The following is a 26595-nucleotide window of genomic DNA, read 5'->3' as shown; positions in this document are numbered from 1 at the left end:
AATATTGTAAATACTGCCATAACAGTGGTGTTCATATTAGAAATCAATATTAGCCAAACGTTTCATATCCATGCATCTCTAAATCACTTTTCTGTAGATTTTCTGAGCTATTTTTGTTAAACTGTAACAATAATAGCTCACTTTTTAAGTCAAGTGGGGCAAAAAAAAAATAAATTAGAAATTATATTAAATTTAGTAATAAAAATAAGAAAACAGCAGGTCACCCTTTGTTATGCTAATAGCGCTTAGCATTCATCAACAACAGAGCATTGCGCAACACAAATAATCATCATGGTGCTAAATATTACAACATATTTTAACGAAGTTTGAGGCAGATAATTTGCCTTGAGGAATTTTAACAATCAAGGTACTTCAATCATTTGACAAATCGTTACAGCCCTACTAAGTGTTTAAATAAAAAATCTGTAGAATGTGTCAATTTTCTTTATGCGATTAATTGACTAATCATCACAGAAGTTGCAAGAATAATCAATTATTAAAATAATCATAAGTTGCAGCCCGACTAAGTATGTATTTACTTGTGTGCAACATAATCCCAGTATTACGTTGCACCTCCAGATGCAAAATAATTTAGATTAAAATGGAGGTTCACTTTCCAGCGGGATTATGAGTTTAAATATTCAACCAGTGATTCAGTAGAATGCTTACATTTATAGCATATATTGATGTGTTAGAATGGCCTAGTGAAAGTCCAGACTTTATTCCTACTGAGAATCTGTGGCGCAAGTTCTCCATCCAATCTGAGCTTGTTATAATTTTAGTCAGAAAATACAAAAGCACTCCACACTTTTCAGATTCATATCTGTAAAACAAAATCCTAAAACCTACGTATCTTTTTTTTTTTGTTAGTCCACCACACAAAACCCCAATAAAATTTACCTAAATTTGTGGTTGTAACGTGAACTTTTTTTTAAATTTTTTTTGAAGGTTCCAGAGGAACAAATTAATTTCCAAGGCACTAATTTGGCTCGATTTATAATCAACGCTTCTTTACACAAAAAACAAGCATTGAATTGACTAAGAAGTTCTGTTCTGGCATTTTATCACAACATCTGACTGATTATGGAGTAACAATGTGGCACTGTGAAAGAAGAACCGTTTCCTTTCATTCCCAAACAGACTGCAAGGACTGAACAGCATCTAATTCACAAAAGACACATTAATTCAAGAAATAATGTCAGTAAATTAGCTATAAGTGACTATAAGTGACCTTTTCTTCTCGTCCCTTTGACTGCAATTGTGCCGGCAGTCTGAAAGTAAGCAATAGTAACAACTAAGGCCAGCGCTAATCTGCTGCCGCCTTGGTTCTTCCTTCATATCTCCGAGCGGCGAAGCTGGTGCTGCTTTCACTTCACAATGTGCACACAGACCAAAGAAATCAGCAGCTCTCCAGCATGTCGCGAATGTGGCGTGTACAGCACGCAAAAAAGAAAACAAGTATTTCCAGGATCATTCGGTGTAGTTAGCAGAGGGAGCGATCGGACGCCTTCGTTTGGCTCGACTACAGCATCAGGTTTGCTGTGGCGGAAAAAGAGCCGGCAGGTACGCCGGCATCTTGCACACGATTAGCAGTTTGTGTTCAGCGTTGATAGCTTTATACATCAAGCAAACAAAAAGGCTTCAGTCAGCGTTTGCACTCTGTGTTTCTGGAGCCGAGTTAATGGTTTCCAAATAAGGCCGCATTCATCACTCCCAGCAGAATCCCCTCTAAGGTTGACTTTATGTAACTGCATTCTCGCGCTACGCCATGGGAGTGATCTTGATGTGCTTCCAGCATCTCTGCTCCTGTTTTCTGACGCACTTAGAAACTTAATGTTACTCACTAGAAAGCTACGTTCACACTGCAGCCCTTAATGCTCAAATCAAATGTTTTAATGACATTTTGTTGCTGTTGTGGTTGTTCACATTTCCAAGTACATGCGATTTGTATGCGATTTCCTGCGAGAACTACAAATGACCAGACAGTGTGCGGCATGCGCAGTAGAGGACGCAGTAATGAAGCAGTGAGCGCGCTCACTAGTTGCATTTATATTTACCTAAATAAATAATTTAGAAAACAACTCGATAAGAAAATCTTTTTGTGCTAAGATGAAGTAGTTTTTTGGCTGCATCAAAATTAGTGTATTTGTAAAAAATTGCAACTCTTTTCTTTGCATCACGAGTTGCAACCGAATCCGGATGCCATGGTAATACTGTGCAGCTATTGCCATTTATCTGAAAACTGCTTAAACTGGAATTATGAAAATAAATTTGCCAAGTATAAACATGCCAATTTAGAAAAAAAACTCACATTTTTTGATAAAGTAGGTTTTGTTCTTGGATGAGGTGGATTTTCAGCTGCATCAAAGTTGGTGTATTTCGCAAAATTGCAAAGGAAACATGTTTTACTACTGGCAGAAACGATAAAAAAGACAACAGGAAGTGGAATGAGGATTATGTTTTTTAACGACTTATTGAGTGATTTTAACTGTACTTATTTAATGAAAACACAGTGAAACAATTGTGAAATTTGCTGTTTAGCGAAACATCAACAAAGTTTTACGTACATTTGCAATGAAAACTTAGCTAAAGTTTGCAAAAGTCAACATGAATGGCAAAATTGTCCAACTTTCTAACTTTCTCTTTATGGATAGCTCTCCGCTTTATCTTCCGCCATGCTGTTATTTTTCTTCCTTTTTCCAAATATCAATTGAGTATTAATTGCACTGGAGAGACGCAGGTCACATTTGAAAAGATTAGATATGGACCGGATTTAGGAAGATATGCAAGTGTAAAAATTGGATCAGATCAGAAAAAAATCAGATTTGAGAAACTTCAAGCTAGAGATGTAAATCTTTCAATGTCTCACAATTCAATTCCAATTCGATTTTTTATTCAGAAACCAATTTTTTCTATTTAAATATTCAAGAGATTCTGTTTAAATTATGTGACTGATGAGAAGAAAAGCGTGTAAACAAGTAAAACATTCATTTTCAACAATCCTATAAGGTTCCATACTCTATCAAGTTTCATCAGGTTATATTTAAATAAAAATAAGTCTGTGCATAAAATTATGTAACTTAAATTACCAGTATAAGGTTAGCTTAGCTGCCTGGCTTTTTTTTAAATAAGAAAAATATCAGAGGATTATTAAAAACACATTAGATGGCTGAGAGGACAGGTAATGCGATGCAACTTAAAATCGATTTCCAGAGCTGTGAATCGCGATTCTGGATAGAATAGTTTTTTTCTGCACCTTTGCTTCGGGCTGCAGTGTGAACGTAGCCTAAGACACCTGTAGATGTTGCGGATAGCAGTGATAAATGTGGAATATGTAGTATTTACTCATCTTAGATGAAGCTATTGTGCAAAATATCTGCAAAGACGCTAATGCTAAACTTCAGGAGGCAGTGGATCTGCTTCTTTCTCCGAGCCGGACTCTTCCTGGTTTTGCTCTTTTGGGACGTTGTTATCCGGACTTGAGGGACTCTTCTCCGCCTCCTCCTCCACATCTGTGCACAAGTTCATGGTGGTCAAACTGTCGCCCACAATCTGTCCGCTGGCGTTGACGTGACGCGCGTCCCCTTGGAAATCTCCAACTGCTTCCTGCTTCTTCTCTGTGAGCTTAGTTCCACCTGCGCTCTGCGAAGGCTCGCTCTGCGAAGGCTCGCTCTGCGAAGGCTCGCTCTGCGAAGGCTCGTCCTCTTCCTCAGCTGCAGGCAGCGTCTCGAAGGCGCCGGGCTCGATGGTGCTGAGCTGATAGTAGAGCAGAGAGTCTTTGAGGAGCTCCGACGGACTCTCCTCCTGGGAGTCAGAGATGCACAAGACGGTAGCGCCAGTCGGAAAAGGTCCCTGCAGGAGGATCTGATCAACACCCGGAGCTGCTTCTTCTTCTTCTCCTTGCTCAGGCAGGAGGCACAGAGGGTGTGACCCCGCGACCCCAGCAGAGCTCAGCTCCTGCTGCACCGCCTCCTCCCTCTCCCGCCTCTCCTGCTCTTCGGCGCTCTGCAGGTGCAGCACCGCCGTCTCGTTTTCCCGCTCCAGGATATCCTGCTCCACCGACTGCACCTCGCTCTCCTCCAGCTCCGAGTCCAGGCCGATGCCGGAGGACAAGGTCGGGGACGTGGGGCAAGTGGAGGAGGGCGAAGACAAGGGGTCGGACTCAGTGTACGGCTCCCCGGGTCCCGCGATCGGCGTCCGCCTCTTCTCCACGTCCAGCTTCATGATGGTGTGTAGGTAGTGTGTTCGGACACGCAGGGGGTTGAACTCGATGCGACCCGCAGCGTTGCCGCAGCCGTCCCTGGAGCAGCCGCATGGAAAAGACATGCGATCCACCTGAAGAACAAAACACACCCGTCTCAACACTTCAACTCCAGAAACTTAAACATGAACAGGTTAGGATTGGTCTATCCACAGAAAACATGTTCATTACATTTTTTTGCACAAAATTATTCTTAGAAAATCAGATTTTAGTTTGCTCAGTTCTGCCTGAACTGAGCAAACTGCAAACTGCTGATCTGCTTCCAGAAAGAGCTGCTGTCTCTTTAAATCCAAGTAAGCTGCTGCTGGCCACGCCCCTAATCTCAAGATTTACACTGTAAAACTGCTGAGTTCCTTTAAATCAAAAAACCTACCTGTTTTGATTTGCTTTTGAACCATAATAAATGAAGCACTGACCAACATATTTGATTTTTTTTCTGATTTCAACAATAACATTTCACAAAAAACAGTGTCTGTTAATTGTTTTCACAGCTGTTGACTGTACAATGTTTTTATGACGTTGATGATTTCAAATAAACTCGATTGAAACTTGCTTGATATATATTCTCTTGCTGGAAAGGCCTACAAACAACTGTACATCTTTGAAAAGCATTCATACAGCCTCCTGCATAACTAACTAGAATGCAGCAAATGGTTTCTGGATGGTAAGTCACCGGCAACACATTTGTCTTTTCCAGCAGCCATTGTACAGTGCATACAGCAGTAACACCAGCTGGAGATCTGGTTGGGCTGCTAGGTAATGGTGCTTGGCTGGGGTAGTCGCTTTTGTAACAGCTAATTTTCCAGACACCAAAAAACTCTAACTTGTTGCCAAAAACGGCTGGATGTATTTCACTTTTAAGCACCCGGGCTGTTTTTAGAAGCAGTAGAGACCCAAATAAAAGTATAAAAACGTGCAAAATATGAACTTTGCATTGGATTTTCCTTCCTTTCAGTAAGTCTTCCAGGCCTTACCTGGCACTTAATGCCAGCCTGGCTGCAGCCGCAGTGGCGAGGGTCACAGAACAGGCGGCAGTCACAGCCACATTCCTCCCTGGAGAGGCGGATGGCTCTCAGTTCGGTTTTCTCCCGTGCGTCGATGCGCGCGATGCCGGAGGCTCGCAGCAGGGCTCGGCGGCGCTTCGTCGGCAGAGGCTGCAGGAAAAAACAGTCGTCCACCTCCACGGCGTCCACGTCGAGGTCCTCGTCGGAGACGTCCTCCAGAGTCAGCAGGTCCGCCTGAGCGCACTCCACCGTGCCGTTCCTCGTCAGCTGCGGGAGGGAAAGTGGAGCCGTGAAGAGGCCGCAGCTTCAGTCACAACTGATTTCCACTAGAAGGAAAATCCCAACGGCTTCGCAAAAGCACATCTTTAAAAGTGACAAACTTTACAAGGTTACTTTTATTTGGAGATCAGGCTAAAGAACCCCGTTTTCCTTTAGGTCTTTTCTTAAAAGGAATAAAGCAGAAAACGCAGATAGAAACCTTTATTCCTTTGGGACAATTCAAATTTCTTTTAAGACAAAAACAGAAATGTTTTTATGAAACGCTCTCTTGTTTCTCATTTCCTTCAATAAAAAATGAAGGATATGAAATAATATTTATATTGACGGATCAAAGAATATGCCTTTCTCTTATTTCTATTAAAAATATGCATCTAATTGAATTCAGTGAGTTGACAGATTTAAAGATTAAAAACAAACGGGACTTCTCATTTATGATGCATTTCACAAATAGAAAGAAAGAAATCAAATATTTACTGCTTTTAATTTCTTCTCTTTTTATAATATGTTATAATATGAACACATTTGCATTTTGCCAACTCAATATACACAAATTTCTACACTTCTAATCCACAACTACTAAAAAATAACTTAATTTAGGGTTAGGACTAAGCTAAAGCATTTATGCTGCTAATTCAGATGTGTGAATTGAATTGTTTAATGATTTTTTGAGTTAAAAATACAAAATACACTTGAATAAAGTTGAAAGAGTTTCTGAAATCCCCAGAGGCCAGCCGCCCTTTTGAGAGCTTGTGTTGCGGTTCAGCCTGTAGCAGCCGAGCTGATGACATCACATGCAACCTCAGTGAGTAACACAGGTGAGAGGTTTCTGCACTCCTGTGGTTATGCAGCTGAATTTTAAACAGGGAGAGAAAAACAGTAGCAGAAAACTCTTTAAATAATGCAAAAACCAAAAAAAAAATTTGAGAATAATCTGGAGGATATCCAAAGACGGACACTGCATTATTAAAGTTGTTGCAATATTCTGCAAATAAATATTAGTTCTGGAGATATTTGGTTCAAAATGTAGCAAAGATGGACATGGAATCAGTGTTTTTTCACAAATATCAGAAAATATTAAATTATTCAGAGGTAAACTGAGAAGATTAAACGTATTCCAGTTTTTTGTTTAAAGAAAAAATAAGTAAATCAATAAAAACTTTTACATTCTTGAAGACATTTTTCCAATTTTTTGCAGATAGATATTTATGTATGTGAGAAACATGAATGAAAATGTCACACAAGTGTTAAATACTTTTAAATATTTTTAAATGTATAATATTCATATGTGTTTCAATACATTAAAAAATAGTAAGTTGTAAAATTATTAATTGAAACTTTAGTTCAATAAATGTACTCAAACACACATTTATTTCAGTATTTTGTGAATAATTTCTTATTATTCATATTTTCCTTATTTAAACCATTGAAATAAAGAAAATTATATAGGAGCTTGTAAATATAATCGTTTTCACATTTATTTTTTAACTAGGTATTTCATAAATTATGGAGATAGTTAAGTAATAATATATTTTTAAAATTTCACAGATATTTCTAGATTTATATTGAATTCTATGATTTTTATTCAGATTTTCTATGCATTTAAATTTGCATGATGAAAAAACATTGAAATGTGGAAAAAAGGAATAAAATTACATCTTTAAGGGGCGATTACTTTTTAACAGTGTTATCATGAAGATAGCATCAGAATCAGCTTACCTGTTAGTGGTCATGATGTTTTGCCTGATTGGTGCATGTTTGTTAATAATCTTACCATAAATGTTTTTAATGAATGCAGAGAAGATGCGCTGCGGTCTCTCTGTGGACGTACCTTCATCTTGCGAGCGTTGAGCTTCTCCTGACGCAGGTGCTGGCGCAGCGTGTGTCTGTGGCTGCTCTCCTGCTCGCGTGCGAACTCGCCCAGCGTGTAGTGTCTGATGGAGGAGTGGTGCCGCGCCATGCCCAGGGAGCTGCCCCCCTGGCTGGGCACGCTGGTGAAACCCTGCCGCCGGGGGAAGTAGTACACCGTCACCACATCGAAGCGAACCCGCTTCCCCCCCGGCGACGGCTTGTGCTGTCTGAGGATGGAGGTGGCTGATGACAGAGAAACAAAGAGTTGGAGCTGAGTGTCTCTGTTGTGCTTCCTTAAACAGGCTAAGGTAGGTATGTGGGTTATACACAACATGATTATTACTTTTTTTTTTTTTTTTTTTTTCTCAAAATTATTCTTAAATAGAGTTTTTAGTCTGGTCAGTTCTGAATATTTTGAGCTGTTTTAGGGCTGCTGTCACTTTAAATCCAAATTAGCTGCCGCTGGCCACACCCCCCAACTCAACTTTTACAGTCACACATAAAAATGGCTGCAAACATACAACTGTACATGTCTGAAAAACATTTGAAAAGCAGATTTCTGCTGGGTTTCCAGCAGAAATCCATAGACCAAATGTGCTGGAACTCTGCCTGGGTTGCTAGGTAACGGGGCGGGGCTTGGCTGTCGTTGCTAGGTAACGGCACAGTGCCTGTCAAAAGTAACTCAACAGTTTTTATCATTTTACAGAAACCAAAAAAGGTAAACTTATTGCCAAAAAAACCAATTTATTTTTTGGGCTGTTTTTAAAAGCAGTTGAGACCCAAATTTTTATTTTCTTTTTCCAATGAACGCATGCTTTGAAAACATTGTACTTTATTTAAAACTCAAAAGGCCCAAATCAGATGAGTTTTGTTATTTTTTTTTTTTTTTCTGAACATAAACAATGTCCCAGGTGTGTTGGTGTTTCTTTTTTCCACGTCTGCTGCTGCTTACGAGTGAACGGGGTGCTGGAAGGCGGGTTGAGGCTGTCGCAGCTGTCTGCGCTGTCACTGCTGGAGATGTCATCGTCCGAGTCCTTAGGTGTAGAGAACAGAGAGCCGCTGTCCACCTCTTCATATCTTCGTTTGAGGCTTAGGGACGGACCTGCCTCCATGGAAACCTGCTATCTGAGGGCACAGTCGGGGCAACAAAAGCCGCTATGTTTAAATGCATGTTAAATCCGTTAATAAGGGAACTTTCTCTGCATGTTTCAGGACTAAATGTTTCTGTTTCTGCTCTGACGACATGGAAACAAACAGCACATCTGCCTCCTTTCATCTGTATTCCACCTCCATCATTTCATCTGTCTGCTGCCGCCGCTGCTCCATCCTGAACATCGCACATTAAATCCCATTCTGAAATTATCAAGTGTAGAGCTGTAACCATGGCAACTGGGCAAGCGCAGTTCACGCGAAGAGCCTTGAAGCGAGCGGTCTCTATGGCGTTAACCAACCTGAATCCGTCTCAGGCAGCCACAAGGTGAAATTTATCACATCTGCAGCTTTAATCAAAGTGAACTGAAGCACCTTAAGCTGTGGCACAGATCCGAATGAAAACACGAGGCTTTGTCTGCAGACAGAACCACAAACTTAATGCAGCCGTGTAAGAAATCACAGTTACTGCATTAGTGATGTTCCAGCCAAAGCTCTGCATGTACGCACATACACCGATGGACGGCTGGACAGCCAGAAACTCAGATGAATAAATACATTCAGTGGTTGAGCCGGAAAAGGGTAGAGTGCCTTCTCCAGGTCAGGGGGGTGGTCCTGCCTCAAGTGGAGGAGTTTAAGTATCTGGGGATCTTGTTCACGAATGAGGGAAGAAGGGAGTGGGAGATGGACAGGCGGATTGGGGCAGCGTCTGCCGTGAAGCGGGCGCTGTACCGGTCCGTCGTGGTGAAGAGAGAGCTCAGTCAAAAAGCGAAGCTCTCGATTTACCGGTCGATCTACGTTCCCACCCTCATCTATGGTGACTGGGCTTTCCCTTAGAGATAGTGTGAGCAGCTCGGTCATCCGGGAGGGACTCAGAGTAGAGCCGCTGCTCCTCCACGTCGAGAGGAGCCAGTTGAGGTGGCTCGGGCATCTGGTCAGGATGCCTCCTGGATGCCTCCCTGGTGAGGTGTTCTGGGCACCTCCCACCAGGAGGAGGCCCCGAGGAAGACCCAGGACACGCTGGAGGGACTATGTCTCTCAGCTGGCCTGGGAACGCCTTGGGGTTCCCCCGGAGGAGCTGGAAGAAGTGGCTGGGGAAAGGGAAGTCTGGGCGTCCCTTCTGAAGCTGCTGCCCCCGCGACCCGACCCCGGATAAGAAGCAGAAAATGAATGGATGGATGGATGGATGGATGGATGGATGGATGGATGGATGGATGGATGGGTTAGATGAAGGACAGATGGATGAATAGACTGACCGACTGATGAAGCATTTTAGATTTTCATCAAGCGATGAAAGTGAAGTAGTTCCTTGAATTACTGCCAAATCAGAAGCTGCGACTCAGAAATCAACTTTAGCATTAAACTCTCTCAGGGTGCAACGATACATAGATTTTATGGCTCTTGGCAAAATGTAATGTTTTAATTGTTGGCTGTGTGGTGTTTTCTATGACTTTGTATTTTTACTATGCAACATTGGCTTGTTGCTGAAATGTGCTATACAAAAAAATCGATTGATTTTTACAGTGCAGACAGGAAAGGGGGCGATTTAGCTTGAGACCCCCTTTAAAAATGCTTACAGATAGTGGTGTAAGCATTTTTACATCCCTAAACAATAAACATAAGAAATGTTTATTGTTAAACATTTCTTATGATAAGAATTTTGATTGTCACGACTTTTGAAACTCAGGAAATGTCCAAAAGTTTAACATTTTTGACTTTTGAAACTCAGAAATTTCCTCATTTAGAGTGAAAAAATGTCTTACATTAATCTCAACATATCTTAGTTTTTGTCTAGCAAATTTTCACTTTTCCAAACTCAGAAGTTTCCACATTTTTTCTAGAAAATTTTCTAAGATTAATCTCAAAATTTCAGATTTTTTGTAGCAAATTTCTGACTTTCCAAACTCACAAATGTCCACATTTTTTTCTAGAAAATTTCTTAAATTAATTACAAAATTTTCAAGTTTTTGTCTAGCAATTTTTTTTTATAATTGAATAGAAAATAATAGAATAACATTTATTGCCCCTCTGGTGCATCAGCAGCAAAGTGACAGGCAAGTTGAAGTGTTTAGATTCACATGTAGATGAAAATATAAAAATAGACAGTAAGAATAAGAGACTAGACATTTAGGGCAAATTTACAGCATAAAAACACAATGCACTTGTAAAAAATAGCATACATATATTTAAAAAATGTCTAATAATTTTACAAAATGTGACTGCACATCTGTGCATAAAAGAATATTCACAAGAAATGTTAAAACTGTGCTTTGGTGGGATGTTAGCGTAGCTGAATAGATGTAAATCTACAACTTCTAGTGCGTGCAAGTCTGATACAAATGAACTCAATAATTTGCTTTTTTATCTCTCTTTTTACTAAAAACTGAATGGATAAAGTGCTTTGGTCACATCTCGCCCTTTAGTTTACAGATACTTCATAATTTATTTTAGTTGTTTTATTTATTTCAGATATTTAAAATGTCTTCCCTCTCAAGTGTTAGAATAGAATTTATTGACCTTTGAGATCTTTATTTTGCCATCATTACCATTTTATTACTTGAAAATGGTCTCAAAACAACAACATTATTATTTATCACATTAACTTCTGGGGCAATTTATCACCTATCGTGACAGGCCTATTCTTTAAAACACAGTTTGTGATCTGTTCTGGCTGCACAATATTAATAAATATTAATGCACCTCAAATGTTGCAATGACTAAAATGACTCCACCTCTCTCCTTATGAGCTTTAACATCTAAATCTCTGAAATCAGGTGTATCAAGGACAGTAACAGTCCATCAAGGTGACCAAATATGATACTGCCAAGCAGTTTAAATGGTTTTCCATCCTTTCTTTTTTGCATTATTGCACAGAAAGCCAATAAATTGTGCAGCTCTGCTACCTACCTATGCACACAAAGTAGATCACACTCATGCAAAACGATAAGAGGTGAATTTTATTAAAATCAGACGTGGAGTTTCTGTCACCGAAGCTGCTGCAGCTGCTGTGTGTTTCAGTCTAACCATGACTTGCAGAGTGGACATGATGTCAGTTTAAATGCATTGTAAAATCCTGAACACTATCAGCCTATAACAGCCAAATGCTCGGTCCTCCCTATCACCATTTAACCATCTCACCCCCCCTTTTTTTCCACTCCCTCTCTCCCTTTCACACACACGCACACACACACAAAGCCCACATTTAAGAGACACTGGACCTCCTTACCTGGGGCAGAAAGAGGGACCCTTAATCCAACAGCCTCGGAGGTCGTCTTTCTTTCCAATCTGAGCTGCACATCAATCTTTTATCGCGCAGTGAGACGCTTTTTATGTGCAAAACCCTCCAAAAAACAACCGATATCCCTGCAACAAAGTGATCTGGCTGATTGTCAATTTGCAATACTTCTCTGTCTCTTGCTAGCTGTATGAGGTTACATGGGTTGCAAGCTCATTGTTCTGCACGCCGAAAGATTACAGTTGCCTGACAGGAGCGACTGCTTTTATTTAAATGTGGCATACCTCTGTGTTTAAAGGACAGCCGAGAGGAAAAAAGGAAGAAAGAGGGGCGTCATTGGGTTATTTCCCAACATTTTTCGGTGCAGCATGAACAACGCACACAGCCGGATGTGCTATCTTCCCAATTTGAGGCTGAAAATTATTACAATGGAGAAATCCGCTGACATTTGTGCTCGTTTATCGCTTTTTTCTTTTCTTTTTTTTTTTTTTTTTTTTCCCCCCTTTCTGTTTCCTCACCGGGACCGGGTTCGGTCGGCTGGGCTCACTTCGCTGTCTTCTCGCTTTCTAAATTAAACAAGACAGGAGGAAAAAAAGACGCGGATTGGTTTGTTTCGTTTGGTGTCAGATTGTTGGAGATTTTCTAACGAGAAGACGCTTTTTTCCTCTCCACCCCGGTTCGCCCCGGCCCCGCTTGTTACAATGTAACAATGGAGGAAGAAATTCTTTCCTGCAGACGCATTTATACTCGCCATGACGTCATAAACTCGCCCTGGCGACAAGGCATGCTGGGAAGTGAAGTGTTTTACATTCATTTCGCAATCTCTTTGTTCGTTTCAACTTTTAACTTTATTTTATTTACAGGTACAGTAAGTACAGAGACGCAGATTTAGGCAGTTTTTTAAACTGCTTAAAGTGACATTATTTGTCTCCTTTGGATTATTTAGCCTGTCATAATTTAAAAAAATAAATAAAAATGAAAAGAAACGAATCGGGGTTCGTGTTTCAAACTTATCATTTATAAAGTTAAGTATTTGGTTTACAAAACCAGAAATTACCAAACAAACTTAACGTCTAAATATTTAGTTCCCAACAAAATATTTATCTACAAGCAGTAGTTAGCAAGCTAAATGTTTAGAATGCTAACTAAATATTTCGTTTGCCAACTATTTATTTCCCAGCAAAAATATTTAGTTATAAGCTAAATATTTAGTTAGCGATTTAAATGTCTGGCTATTTAGTATGCTAACTAAATATTTAGCTTCACATAAAATGTTTAGTTTGAAGCAAATTTACTGCATATAAGTGGACAACCAAAATAAAAATTGTCTTGCTAACCTCCACATAAAGTCCCGACTCGTGCTACAATTTTGTCATTGCTAAATATTTAGTTAGCAAATAAAACATTTAGCATGCTTTCTCAATATTTAGATTAAAGCTAAATGCAAATAGCTTTAATCTAGATTAGCTATTTAATCTAAATATATTAAATTTGAAGCTACATATTAAACTGAACCGGACTAAACACAAAACGTTTACGTACTAAATATAATAGTTTGGAGCTAAATAATTAGCTTGAGAGTTAAATATTTAGCTCGCTATCTAAATATTAAGACTTAGAACTAAATAGTTTGAAGCTGAATATTAAGATATGTAAATTTACTACCAAAATAAAAAGTTGGTATTGCTAACTTCTATTCACGAGTTGTTGATCATGTCAATTTTCATCATTGCTAATTAGCAAACTAAACATTTAGCATGCTTACTAAATATTTAGTTTAAAACAGTTATTGTGTAAGGTAATTTGCCTCAAACTAAATATTTATGTTTACTGAGTAAATGTAATAGTTTTCTAACTAAATATTTAGCTTCAAGCTACTTAAGACTTTAGTTTAGTTCTAAATATAAATGCTAACGACAGATTAATGTCACGACACACGGATCACGAACATGAGAACATCCTCCGTAAGGTGTCCAGTCTCAGCCTCCATCATCCAGACGGAGAACTAGGCAAAGCTGCTGCTGCAAAGCATTATGGGAAAACCACAAGTTTGGCTGTGAATCTTCTAAAGATGTCTTCTGAATGCCTCCTTTTGCACATCAAATTGGAAAAAGAATCTCACTAAAGAGATTGCACTGCAAAAACACAAAATTTTACCATGCATTATTGGTCTATAATTAACCTGCCAGTGAAACTAGTAGTTTATCATAACTACTAAAAAAATAATTGATTTAAAATAAGCTCCTCGGTTAGATTGATCTTATTTCAAGTGTATTTGCACTTCAAACTACACCACAAATACTTGGTAAGATTTTGCACTTGAATGTTTTCTCAAAATCACGAAACAAGACAGTTGTCAGTACATTAGTAATCATTTTTAATAACGCTGATGAGACGGAGCAAAAACTGACATCTAAAAAATATCAAGTCAAAACTTGAACGTACGAAGGGTTGAGTTTTCCCATGGCTACATGAAGCAGTTACGTTTAAAAGCATTTGGAATTGGCAATGTCTAAAATAAGGAAAAATAAAACAATAAAAAGATGCAAATATGATGAGGATTATTTTTAAAATACTGGGAGGCATAATTCATTATGAAAAAGCACCTTAAAACAACAAATTACCACTTGGAAAATTATGCTGGGGTAAATTAGCTGACTGGTATGAAAAGCTTGTGAAGACACTTGGTTAGTGTTGCCATGGTGACCACTGATAATAAACAGAGTCTGTCAACTTTCAAGATGCTCCAGGGACACAACCTGTGAAGCTGCATCCGTTTAGCATTATTATTATTATTATCATTATTTTTTAATCAGGACTGCCAAGTCCCAGCAGCTTCCCTCGACGACCTGGTTGCAGTTTTAGGTGGGATTGTTGTAGCAACGCTGTGTTTCCTAGAAATGTAAGGCAACTGAGCACCAGACAGCAAAACAACTGTTTACAAACCTCAACGCAAACATTTTCCTGAACCATGAAGGACACAGAATGAAACAGTAGATGTGAGACGACTACTTCACTTCCTGAAAGGAAGGACGTTAAGGTATGGCGAGGGGGAAGAGAGCGAAAGGTGCTTCGGTTGCACCGACCTCCCAGCTGCCACAGCTAATTAGTCAGGAGAACCTCATCTGATCCGAAAACAGCAAGGTGTGTGAATGTCTGTTGTGGCAGACGGCAGCAGGTCTAAATAATGAAACAAGGTCGCACGATTCTTCGGTTGGCATTCACTTTAAGATGATGTGGTAGCCATCGCTCGTGTTGTCTGCAAAGAGAAGAACCAGCCGAGTTTAGCTTGAATTTCTCCATTTAAACAACTAAACATGATTTTTTGTTTGTTGCAGGGAATATTTTATGTGACGGACCAACACACACAAAACAAAACAAAAGAGATCACAGCTTTCAAAATATAACAAAAATCTCAAAAGTGTTGAATGCATTTGTAGTTGCAGTGGGCGATATTACAAAAACCAATAATATCATAAACGATATTCCACATTTTCTGTTTTTTTTGTTTTTTTCTTTTTCTGTTCCTTGATTTGGCCCAAAAAATATGTAAATTCAAAACAGAGTTCTCTTAAGGACAATAGAATAAAAAAATATATTCATATATAAATATATACAAAATCACAATTCATTTAGTGCGTCAAAGAAAATGCTAAATATAATAGAATATAGTTTGTCACTGTATGTATGTACAATGATATTAAAGCCAGCTGTGCAAACAATGTAGGAAAATATATATAACATAAACATAAATAAAATAATCTCTCTTAGGCCTTTTTGTGCTGGTCTATCACATAAAAACAAGCAGCAGTTTGTCAGAGAAATTGTGAAAAATTCACATCTGCAAAACAAATTAAGCAATAAACCATCAAAATTTAGAAATCAATTACCTTTCATTGTGTCCAAAACAAAACAAACTTCATCCTGGAAGTTCTGAATCATCTATTAAGAGCAGAGGATATTTATTTATTGCAGGAGGAAAAGTTTGTTGTGATTAATATGTGTTATTTTGTTTTATGTGGTATTTTTTACCTCATCGCTGACCAGCACATGGATACCAGTGGGTCCCTGTTTAAAGATCTGATTTATCTGTCTGGGTGAGATGTTGAAGAGCTGAGCCAGTTTCTCTGTGAGTTCGGTGGCGGTGAGTTCCTCCAGGTAAATGGCGTGATATACTGCAGGTAAAAGCAATCAGAAACAGACGAGAAATACGATTTGAACGCTCAATTTATTTAAAAAAAATACGTTCAGAAACATTTTACTACATTAAAACATTGGGATTAAATGTAGATTTATGTACAGATTAAATAAATGAAAAACTTTTGTTCAACAAAACAGACAGAAAAAGGTTTCCCCATCCTTCCTGATGTGTCTTTTCATTGCTATTTCTATACTAGTTTTTTCAGAATTATGCAATTTTGTCTCGTTTGGAAAGGTTAAAAATGACAGAAAATAAACTAAATAAACTGTTATGTTGTCATTGCACTCCATAAAATAACACATTTTCCAGAGATCATTGGTTGAGAGGCAACAAACTGTGTCAATGTGGCTAAAGTTAGAAAATTGTTTTTCTTTACGTTTTTCTTAACTTTTGGAGAAAAACTTAGAAAAAAAAACCCTGATATAACATCAGACAATTCCTCAAGCTAACAGATGTATTAGTTGTAATTAATTCATATTTTATGTTTCAGCATGTACTCACCAAAGAAAGTGCTGGCAGCAGCATCTCCATTTTCATGTTTTGGTTGGTGGTCCCGCGCCTGCTGCGACTCTTGGCAGACGTAGATGGTCAACCGCGGGCGGACCACCCTGCAAACACAAGGAAGCAACAGTATTTTTTAAACAAATACAATTTGGTTAACTGTGGAAGTTAGTCTTGGATGACACAGAGTGAAAATAGTTAAATAAAATGAAGAGAACAACTTTTAAAGAGACTCACCGTCCCTTTAGTGCGTTGAAGAGTCTTATCCCGTCTGCTGGGCCACAAATCTGGATAACGTCCTCTCTGGTTAGCTTCAGCAGGTCGGCTCCTGCAAAATTATTACATGCAAAAACCACAAATCCGTTAAGGTCTGATAACTTCCCGTCCAGCCAAAGAAAAGCGAAAAAGAACAAAGCGAGCAAAGAAATCAGAGGTCATAGGAATGCTGCATCTCTTTATCTTTTACCCCCACAATAAACCAATTTCAAACAAGAGCTTCAATTTGATTTGATTTATTCATTTCAAACAGGATTAAAAAGAGAAAAGGGACAGAAAAAACAAAATAATTAGCTTACCACTACTTCTCTGTTTGAAAAAGAGTAGGAAGAAGTGATCACTTCACTCACTTTAACGAAATATATCACTTAGCGACTCAATAATTATCAATAATTTATCATTAAAATCGTGTTATAATATCAGTTGCCTGTTCAATATACTGGGCTAGAGAGCCAACAAATTAATTATATTACATAGAGAAACTAACTCATAACCATCAAGAAAATCTACAGATAATAATAATAGACTGAAAGACTATTTTCTAAAATCTGATCATACCTGAGAAGTTGGTGAAGAGTCGACAGAAAGGTGAGAAGCGGTTTCTATGGAGCCACTGCTGCGCGTCTTGTGGTGTTGCCGTGGGCAACAAGTTCTAAAACAGAAAGAAAACAACTATAAACAACTAGTAAGGAGGCAACCTTGGCTTTTAAACCACCAATTACTACTAGTAATACCATGTTTATTAAAGAATATGAGGATTTCAGTGCGTAGGGTATAGTTATGAAATATTAATGCTACTTGTGCAGGAATTTAAGGATTTAAATTAGCCAATATTGTTTTAAGTTGATTTCACATTTCATGTTTCGTTTGTGGAAAAGCATTTAGGAAGGATGTCTGTTTATATTTTGTTATTTTAAAATCAGGATGGAGGTGCTATGAAGGAAGTAAGCTCTTGGTTTGAAAGTTTCTTCTTTCAAACTAAAGATGCTAATTTTTAAATGTCGACAGTGTGTTGAACATGCCGATTTCAGCTTTTCATTCGTGCTTTTAAGACTCGCTCTCTAAATCTAATAAACAAAACTAAGATCAACTTACATCTGCAACCTGAACTACAGGCTCAGGCTGGTGGCTCGGTGATCCGTTACTGGAAACAACAAGAATCAGAAATATGAAATCTCTGTATTTAATGAACATATCGTTCTTCAGCCGGAACGGTGAGACGCTCCTACCCTTCAGCAACAGGAAAGCTGTTGTGTGTGCTGTTGAAGCCGGGAGACGGAGAGTTGTTGACGTACGTGACCTCCGGCCAAGGAGAGCACTGCAACAGAGCAACTCCTCAGTCTCTGAACATCTGACAACAACCAGGCAGTTATGAGCGTCTGTTTTACTTCCTATCAGTATAAAACTCTAAATTTAAATTTCTTTTGAAATTCAGTGAAGTACCGTATATTCCGGACTATAGAGCGCACCTCACTGTAAGTAAAAAAAAAAAAAAAACAACTGGAAACGTACATAAACAAGCTGCTGGTATCTCCGCCGCCCTCGGTTTTCCACAAATCTGCTATTAAGGACGCAGCCCTGCGTCTCCAACGCCGAATCATGGACTCGTTCACGCCGAGTTTACTGCAGCGGCTCCATGTCCCTCCTGTACTTTCAGATCACACTCCTCCACTTAAAAGCGGCATCATATGAACTTCTTTCTTCCTGTCTCCATGATGAGGAGGGTTTGAAAACATTTCTCCGTCGTGCCTGCTGCTAGCATGTGCTTGTTCTAAATGAAAATCAACACTTTCTTCTTTGATTTCCAATTTTGACTTCCAACGATTCACTTCCTGCTAAAGCGCCCCCTGGTGGTTGAAGAAAAATCCACAGAAAAGCCACACCGGGATATAAGCTGCATATTCAAAGTGTGGGAAAAAAGTAGTGGCTTATAGTCCGAAAAATACGGTAATTAGTTGTAAAGTCACTGAACGGTGAAGAGATAATGCTTCGTTATTAAATAACCATATTTAAAAACATCATCCAGGATGAGTCCATGTAAAGCTAGGCGAAAATAGATTGTTTTTTTCTATACTAGATTTCCAATTTTTATCATTAGAAACGACAGAAATTGTCTTTAAAAAGTGGCTTTTATGTCAATCATCCCTTCTGTGAGTTGTACAATAGAGTATTAGGACAACACTGAGATAATTTTTGTCAAAAACACAATTTTACCAGAAAAAGCACCAAGAAAAGTTGTTCTAGTGAGAAAACAGCTTCATTATAAATTGATGTGAGCAGCTCAGTTCATGTAGATGTTTCTTCAATAAAGGAACAGCTGTTTGCATGACCATTTCAAAGTCCTGCTACTTATAATAATCTGATGCTGATGTGATAAAAGATTAAGTATTTCTATTAAATATTGTCTGTAAAACTTATACCAACATATAGTTCCACAATTTGCTTAATATTTCTCATCTTTCTTTTGAAGTTCTCATAAAATTACTACTTTACTCTCCCAATATTACGACTTCATTCTGGTAATACTAATGCTTTATTCTTAAAATTATAAAACAAAATCTTATTGTGGCCCAAATAGTCCATCATAGAGTTGTTCTGAATTAAAAGACCAAATAAAGAGAAGATTTAAAACATGCTTGTACAACAAAATCACAGAAATACCAAAATATTTGAATAAATCACTAAAAATCGATTTATCAAATAGCTCTGTGTGTGTTTAAATGTTTTACTGAAACTACAGCTGAATATTTTCTGACATTGTTTTGCTCTTTTGCTTCTGATTTCTGATAATTTGTTTATGTTGGTGTAAACATTAATAGTTGGAGTATATCTGCAGATTAGACACCAATCAGTAATGCTTATCAGACTCTTTATCCATCATTATAAATCAGGGATTTCTCCATTCAGGCCTTTAACTCGTCCCCGACATGCTCACCTCAGTCAGAATCGTAGTTTCATAAGATGGCTGATATTTTTCCTTCTCCTGTGGCGCTCGCTTTTCCATCTTCTCTCTGTCTGTCTTTTGTTTTCTGTCTGCACCTTTGGGCTGAAATGAGTCAGGAAGGTGCAATATTTCATTAAAGCTAATGTGCTGCAGTTGAGTGAGTCTCTCTCTCGTTTCATTTTTTATTTTTTTTGCTCCTTCTCTCTGACCTTGAAGACTTTGACCTGGCAGGAAGCCGAGTGCAGATGCTCTGTGTACTCTTCACTCTCGTTCTCCTTAAACGTGTCGATCTGGATGCGGAAAGGGACGCCTTTCTCTCCTCCGTGTTTGCGCATGGTGAACTCTGTGCTTATGCAGTGAACCTGAAAAATAAAAATACAAAACTATCACTAAGGGCCTCAAATCTGTGGTTAGTGATATTTTCTTTAAAGTGCCATTTGTGGCCCTTCCACTGATTTTGTGCAATTCAAAAATGGTACAAATTTGATCCGTCGACTTTTAATTTGTAATCAGGGTCAAAATTGTTGCCAATATAAATTTTATTACACAGGAAATGTAAAGTACATCACAAAGTATTTGTGTTTTTATAAAACCAAAAGGTGAAACCAAGAGACTTTTACTGAAAAGCCAACTTTGCTGCATCCAAATCAGCTTTTATTGTTTCTTAAACTTGGCTAAATAAAGCAACATTCTGAAACAAAGTCACCCAAGTTTGGACACCCCTGACCGACACCATCGGGAACTTTAAAGTATCTTAAATAATTGAGCTATAGAAAACATTTACATAAATAAATCTCACACTGCAAAAACCAGAAATCGTACCAAGTATTTTTGGCCTAGTTTTAAGTTTAAATATCTTAGTGTACATGAAATAAGACAAACTTCTCAACAAGAAGGAGAAGAATGTTTAAGTCAATAATTCCTTAAAACTCGTTTTTAAAAAAAGTACCAGTTCCACTGGTAGATTATTTGGTAGATTATTTCGTTAATAAAATGGAAAAATGTCTTGTTTTTAGCTAAAATCTCCTGTTTTGTTAATTTTCCTCCAACGTAAAAAACTTTAGAACAGGGGTCGGTCCTCTGGCACCCTGCATGTTTTAGTTCTTGAATGCTGATTATCCTGTCTACATAACGCAGCGGATTTCTGCATTGATTAGGTTGAATGTTTAATGAACAGAAATAACTCAAAGTAAAGTAAAGGGCTACCTGGATGAAGACGGATGTTCTCTTTGAGGGGTCCCACAGAAACTCCACAGTATTTAGCTGAGTGGGGTTTGCCCTCGGGTCGATTATTCCCACCGACATGGGAATATCTACAAGCATTCAAAACATGAAAGGCTCAGTTCTTCTTGTAAGAGGCCTAAGACAACGTTAAGTTTTTCGACCAGCAGCAGCTGCTGGTTCCCTGGTCCGTACCCAAGTCCAGAATCCGATCTCCGGGTCTGTTCCAGCGCCAGCCCTCCAGCTGCTGGTGTTCTGTGTACTGGAGCCGTCGGTCGTGGAAAACAACGCGGATGATGCTCTGTGGTTAAGAAAGAAAAACGCTTTCCGAAAACTGCTGACAGGAGACGTATGGGGGGATTTTGCTGCCGTAATTCCAGAGCACACATTTTCAGTCTGAAAGCAGGACTTCGTGTCTTTCTTCTCAAAACTTGTAACGCTTGTACTCAAAACTTCTGCTCTCTCTCAAATATTCGCTCTGCTTTCTCAAACTTTTCTCTGCTCGGATCAAATCTCCGCTTCCAAACCTCTCTGCTCGCTCGCGCTTGCAACAGAAAAGTACCGTCGCCTAGCAACCTCTTAGCCAATAGAACGAAAGTGTTCTACTGGGTGCGTTTGTTTCCTTCTACTGGGTGTGCCTGTGTCCTACCTTCACCATTTTCCCAGTGATTTCAGGAAGCTCCCCAATCTTCCGATTATCAAGCATTCGAATTTCATAGGATTGCCCTGCAAAGACAAGCAGAGAAGCCTGAAGTAAAATGGATTAATTACAAAATATTTGGAGATTATATTAATTTCTCCCTCATTGTAATCGTATATGTAAGAAATTGCAAAATCACAGGTATTGATCGAGCAATCATGATTATAGGTTGACGACAACACCTCGTTTATTTGCCAGGAGTTTAAATGTTTAGCTTTTTGGGGTGTGCTAATTTATACAAATGATTCCAAATAGGCTGAGTCTTTAAATGCACAATAGAATTGTACAGAAAATGTTGTTATTTATAAACAAACATCTTGCATCACTTCAAAATTATGCACCATTTTGTGCTGTTTTATCAAATAAAGTCCCTGTGAAATCCAATGACGTTTGTGGCTGTAAAGTGCCAGATTATAAAATTGTTCAAAAAGTACCAATACATATGAGAGGCAATGCACCTTGTGCTGCTTTTGCAAACCAATTTCTAGTAAAAATGAGACTTGGAGGAAGAAAAACAGTGGTTGTCTGCATGTTCACAACTACATTATGTGTTTCTAAGCACTTTACTAAAGAGTTTTAGACAAAACTCAAATCTTACACTTTCCTAAATGTTTTCTGCCCTTCCCAACTCAACATGCGCTTTGGAAAAATGCAAGTTAATTAGTTTTGGTTTGTCTTTGACTTTATACTCTTAGATCAGCAGTAACCAAAGTGTGGTTCAGGGGCCATTTGTGCCCCTTGAAATGATTTTGTTCAACCCTTGACTACAAATAAAAACAATTCATGACCCAAATTGTCTGTTTTTCTTTTAATAAAGCAACAGTATAAAGCCTTTTTCATTATTTGGATCTTCAATGAAATACAGTAAAACAAAAAGTAGCAAAAATTTGAACCCTGGGGCAAAAAGTCTGGACCCTGCTACGTTAGCTGTAGCATCTCTGGGCTCCTGATACTGACCTTGGTTGAGGTAGGTGAGTGTTTCATCATGCAGTTTAATGGCTGGCGAGGTAGGTGCACACAAAACATACTGAAAGGGAAGGATCTTGTTTTCAGTTTCCGGAGGCAAGTTGGACTCCTCCTGTTTGAAGATGGGGAGGGCGAGCACATCGCTGCAGAGGAAAGCCATGAGAAAAGTGTTAACAATAAAACTCTCACCTCACATTCATTCTTTCCATGAAACAAACCTAAAAGGTAATTATTTTGTAATAGATACAGAATGAATTTCAAACAGGACAGAGATGCTGGAGGAGAGCTTTAGGCTGAGTCGTGTTGTTCTCCTGCTGTGCAGCTCGTTAACTGGAACCGGGAGCAGCACCACTAAATACCAGCGTTTCCAGGTCAGGAGTCCCCGCTCCCCTCAACACAGGAATCCTGGCCACAATCAGGCACTTACGGGAACAGATGGATTCGTCACCCACCAAGCAAAGTACTGAACTGAACTGAACTTAAACTGACTAAACGTTAGGAAAATGTAAGTATTTATCAAGAAAGTCTCAAATGTGAGAATTTGAAACTAAGTTTTAGATGAATTGATTTTATCTACTCGTTTCATCAAAACAGCAAATCCCCGAAACAAACTGATGATGATGTTTAGTTTGCCAGAAGCAACTTTTTAAGTGGAACCTTCTAATTAACTGGAGTGCATGTTTCCTATTGTCTAAAGCTGAAAAATATAAACACTTTTTAATTCTTTATTTATCAAAATTATATCAATATTGCCTCATTCACCAATATTATAAAATGTTTTCCTAGTAATATGCACTCAGAAAATGTTTCTAATAATAATGTAATATCTACATTATAGTTGTTGCATGACATCATCAAATCCAAGACATATACCGTACTTTATTGATCCTAAAGGGGAATTACCATAAATAAATTTCAGTTATTGTTATTACTGGCAGTTAGGGTCCATTCAATTAGCCAGATATAATACAGAAATGTAGAGCACTAATGCAAACCAGCGAAACTTAGAACTCACACTGATATGTTTTATGTAAATGAAATGTGGAAAATCAGAATAAAAATTGCAAAGCAAACTAAATTAGGGATGCAGCTAATGATAATTTCAGTAACTGATTATTCAATTCATTACTCTGTTGAATAATGAATTAATCTGATAAAAAAAATAAATTGCCACATTCTGCAAATAAGATCAGTTTGCTGGTTAATCAAGCGCACAGATATCGTGGTCTTTAAAGAAGGTGTTTATACTTTTAGCAGTGTGGGCAAATACTGTAAAAAATAAATAAATAAAGCAGAATCTCCATAACGTTTGTCAACAAAGGGAAGCATTAACACTCTAATATGACTTTGAAAAACACTTCACCTTAAACAACTTTCATTCTGCTTCCCATTTTTTCTTAACCTTCATTTTCAAATGAAAAGCAAAATTTATTTACTCCTGAAAAAAAGGACTTTGGAAGAAGCAAAGTATTTTTCTCCTTCAGTCAAGTAAGAGCATTCTATACTCATTTCAAAAGTTAGAAACATCTGTGTGTGGCATTTCTTAAACCATGCCTTTTGAATCTTTCCCTTTCCTACCACACTTCTTCCTTCCACTCAACTTTCCACCATCTGAAAGGACTGTCAGTCAGTTGTCTTCTCCATGATTGAGTAGTCCACTATATGCAACTTCTTAATTAAAAATTACTTTTAACTGGTTTTATATGATTTTCTAACAAACTAGATTTTGGGTTTTCATAAATCATAATCTGTAAATTATAAAATGAACAGAAATAAACACTTAAGATACGTCACTGTGTGACAACCTTACATATACTACTTTGAATTAAATTTTTGAAACACGTGAACTTCTTGTTGATGCTCTACTATAATAAAATGCAGTATTTACTGCAGCATTTAGATAAACATTAACACCAAAAACAGCATGGAGGTTTTTATCCTCAACGTACCTCATACTGTACGCCCCAGCACCAAGCTCCTGCCCTATCCCGGAGAGACTGGCATCAAAGTCCTGGACCAGTCCGGACTCGATCACTTCATCCGTGAGGGGCAGCTTCAGAGCCCACGCCATGCTGACGCTGCGCTGTTTTTATCTTAATTTCTTTCTTTAAGAAGCGAAGGTTTCACCTGTTTGCTGCAACCTTCAAAAGTCTGCAGGAAAAAAAGTTAAATAAATGAATATTTCATGGGCGTGGAAAACTGCTGCCAGGACAAAACATGTAACAGATAAGGACAATAAATGATAACAGGAAATTAAGCAGGTTTGCATTAAAATTAACGGTCTAGAACTCGTCACGTTTTTCTGCCAGAAAACCAAAGAAAATACAGCGAATCACAAAAAAATATTATTTTGTTTGTTTTTCTTTAATAATCGCCACACTTTTACTGCAAATAACTCTTACCTTTAAATTAAATACGTATTTTTCTTCAAATACATCTATGCTTCCATGCCATGATCATGTCGCGCTCATTCGCACTAAAATAAACATGACGAGCAGCTTAGCTTAGCAACGCGAAGATGCTGCTAGCTCCTCTTCTTCTTTGCTTCTGGCTGTCCACCTCACCTGTCTGTTGCTGCTAGCTATATCTATACGGACAGTGATGAAGAAAACTAAACCATAGTTTTAAATATTACATAATGTAATATAACGTCGTTTGTTTATCTTGCTTTTCGGAAAGAAGCCGCCGTAATTTCCTGTTTCTCCTTTTTCTTCTGGAACTGACCGGGAGAGCAAAGGAACGTTTGTGCTCACTGCCGCCTCCTTCTGGACAAGTGATGGTACATATTGTATTTTTTCCATATTTTGTCAGATTAAATGTGACAGACCTACAAGTAGTGCACTTTGTTAAATAAAAGAGATCTATAAATACAACGCCTTCAGAGGCAAACAGGGTGGATAAAGAAGGGTTATAAGTTTTTCCTTCCAGTAGCTGTTAGACTATCAACAAACTTATGTGTTTAATATGTTTTCTAATAGGATTTACCAGTATTTAAATCTATCAATCTTCCCATGAACTCCAAGTATATTTGTGCATAAAAATGGTACTTTAATAGAAATTTAAAAAATGGAACATGGACATTATTTGAAGTTATAAAAACTGTACAAGTAATAGCAGGGATGTTCCATGACTTGATAAGTTTACTATTTCTATTTGTTAGAATGCTGTATTTGTTTTTAAACTAGTAACTTGTTTTATTAATGCTTTATGACTTTCAAACCCTTATCTCTTGCAGTGAAGCAGTTCAATTTGTTATAATGCTTTATAAACAAAGTTGACATTGATATCTAGGAAAAGTTACAAGGTCATAGAAACAAAGGTTTCCATTTCATTAATGCTACCTGTCTACTTTGACAACACCTGCAATTCATATCAATTAAGATCAATTATGCAATCAGGATATGATCTCTATAAATCCTTTTTTTTATAGAGAAAACAGGTGCAGACAGGCAACCAACGTCTCCATGGGTTATGCCTGAAATGTCAACTGAGGACATGTGGGAATAAAAAATTGGAGAGAGCCATCAGGTTGGTGCGATATAAAAACAATAATTTAAATGACAACCAGTACAAATATAACAAGGCACACAAGTATTTGTTAAAGATGGTTTATTCTTTTGACAAAAAAAAGACAAAAACCATTAAATGTTTATTTTGTGGAGATATGAAACTACAACAGCTTGCCAAGGGAAATGAGTAGTACCTTTTATTTATTCTCAAATAATGCTTTTACTTTTCTTTATTACTTAACTTACTATGATAAACATAATTATATATTTTTTTAATTGCAGAGCAGGAAGGTACATTTTAAAGCAAGACTCATGTTTTTATGTTTAGGTATACTGCATTAAAAGCCTAAAGTTATCCATAAGGCAACCATGAGATAGAGCATAAAATGCATCATTTATTAAGATATGATTTCACAAACTCAAAACATTTTGTATTTATGCACATTAGTAAAAATTTTGTTGTAATTTACATGTTTTCATCTGCATATATAGTAAATAAAA

At 37.9% G+C, this 26595-nt stretch overlaps 2 protein-coding genes across 2 annotated transcripts; both read right to left on the bottom strand.

Annotated features, from left to right (window-relative positions):
* Nucleotides 1–936: 936 nt before the first annotated feature.
* csrnp2 (cysteine-serine-rich nuclear protein 2) lies at nucleotides 937–12510 on the bottom strand. Its single transcript, XM_015045018.1, has 5 exons — nucleotides 11768–12510; nucleotides 8345–8517; nucleotides 7373–7635; nucleotides 5236–5532; nucleotides 937–4335 (listed from the first exon to the last, which is right to left on the bottom strand). Exons 2-5 carry the CDS (start codon nucleotides 8502–8504, stop codon nucleotides 3394–3396), a joined length of 1662 nt encoding a protein of 553 aa, XP_014900504.1. The 5' UTR covers nucleotides 8505–8517; nucleotides 11768–12510; the 3' UTR covers nucleotides 937–3393.
* A 1621-nt stretch (nucleotides 12511–14131) lies between these two features.
* Nucleotides 14132–25323, bottom strand: tfcp2 (transcription factor CP2). The gene is made up of 16 exons (XM_015045017.1): nucleotides 24988–25323; nucleotides 24535–24736; nucleotides 22577–22728; nucleotides 21569–21645; nucleotides 21115–21220; nucleotides 20905–21011; nucleotides 19908–20060; nucleotides 19690–19800; nucleotides 17984–18072; nucleotides 17850–17898; nucleotides 17313–17406; nucleotides 16716–16806; nucleotides 16479–16585; nucleotides 15809–15951; nucleotides 15667–15718; nucleotides 14132–15035 (listed from the first exon to the last, which is right to left on the bottom strand). Exons 2-16 carry the CDS (start codon nucleotides 24654–24656, stop codon nucleotides 14998–15000), a joined length of 1491 nt encoding a protein of 496 aa, XP_014900503.1. The 5' UTR covers nucleotides 24657–24736; nucleotides 24988–25323; the 3' UTR covers nucleotides 14132–14997.
* Between the last annotated feature and the right edge of the window lie 1272 nt (nucleotides 25324–26595).

The sequence above is a fragment of the Poecilia latipinna genome, unplaced genomic scaffold (assembly GCF_001443285.1).
Source record: "Poecilia latipinna isolate Pla-1442-1.1 unplaced genomic scaffold, P_latipinna-1.0 Scaffold701, whole genome shotgun sequence".
NCBI classification, from domain to species: Eukaryota; Metazoa; Chordata; class Actinopteri; order Cyprinodontiformes; family Poeciliidae; genus Poecilia; species Poecilia latipinna.
Note: the sequence above shows the minus strand (reverse complement) of the source record. Positions and strands in the feature narration are given on the sequence as shown.

Coding starts and splice junctions, on each gene's coding strand:
- tfcp2 (XM_015045017.1), bottom strand. CDS start 24,656: ATGGCGTGGGCTCTGAAGCTGCCCCTCACGGATGAAGTGATCGAGTCC. Junction 21,221..21,568: donor TCACTGGGAAAATGGTGAAG/GTAGGACACAGG, acceptor TCTTAACCACAG/AGCATCATCCGCGTTGTTTT. Junction 16,586..16,715: donor TTCAACGCACTAAAGGGACG/GTGAGTCTCTTT, acceptor TTGTGTTTGCAG/GGTGGTCCGCCCGCGGTTGA.
- csrnp2 (XM_015045018.1), bottom strand. CDS start 8,504: ATGGAGGCAGGTCCGTCCCTAAGCCTCAAACGAAGATATGAAGAGGTG. Junction 5,533..7,372: donor TCAACGCTCGCAAGATGAAG/GTACGTCCACAG, acceptor TCCCTCCCGCAG/CTGACGAGGAACGGCACGGT. Junction 4,336..5,235: donor AGGCTGGCATTAAGTGCCAG/GTAAGGCCTGGA, acceptor TTTGTTCTTCAG/GTGGATCGCATGTCTTTTCC.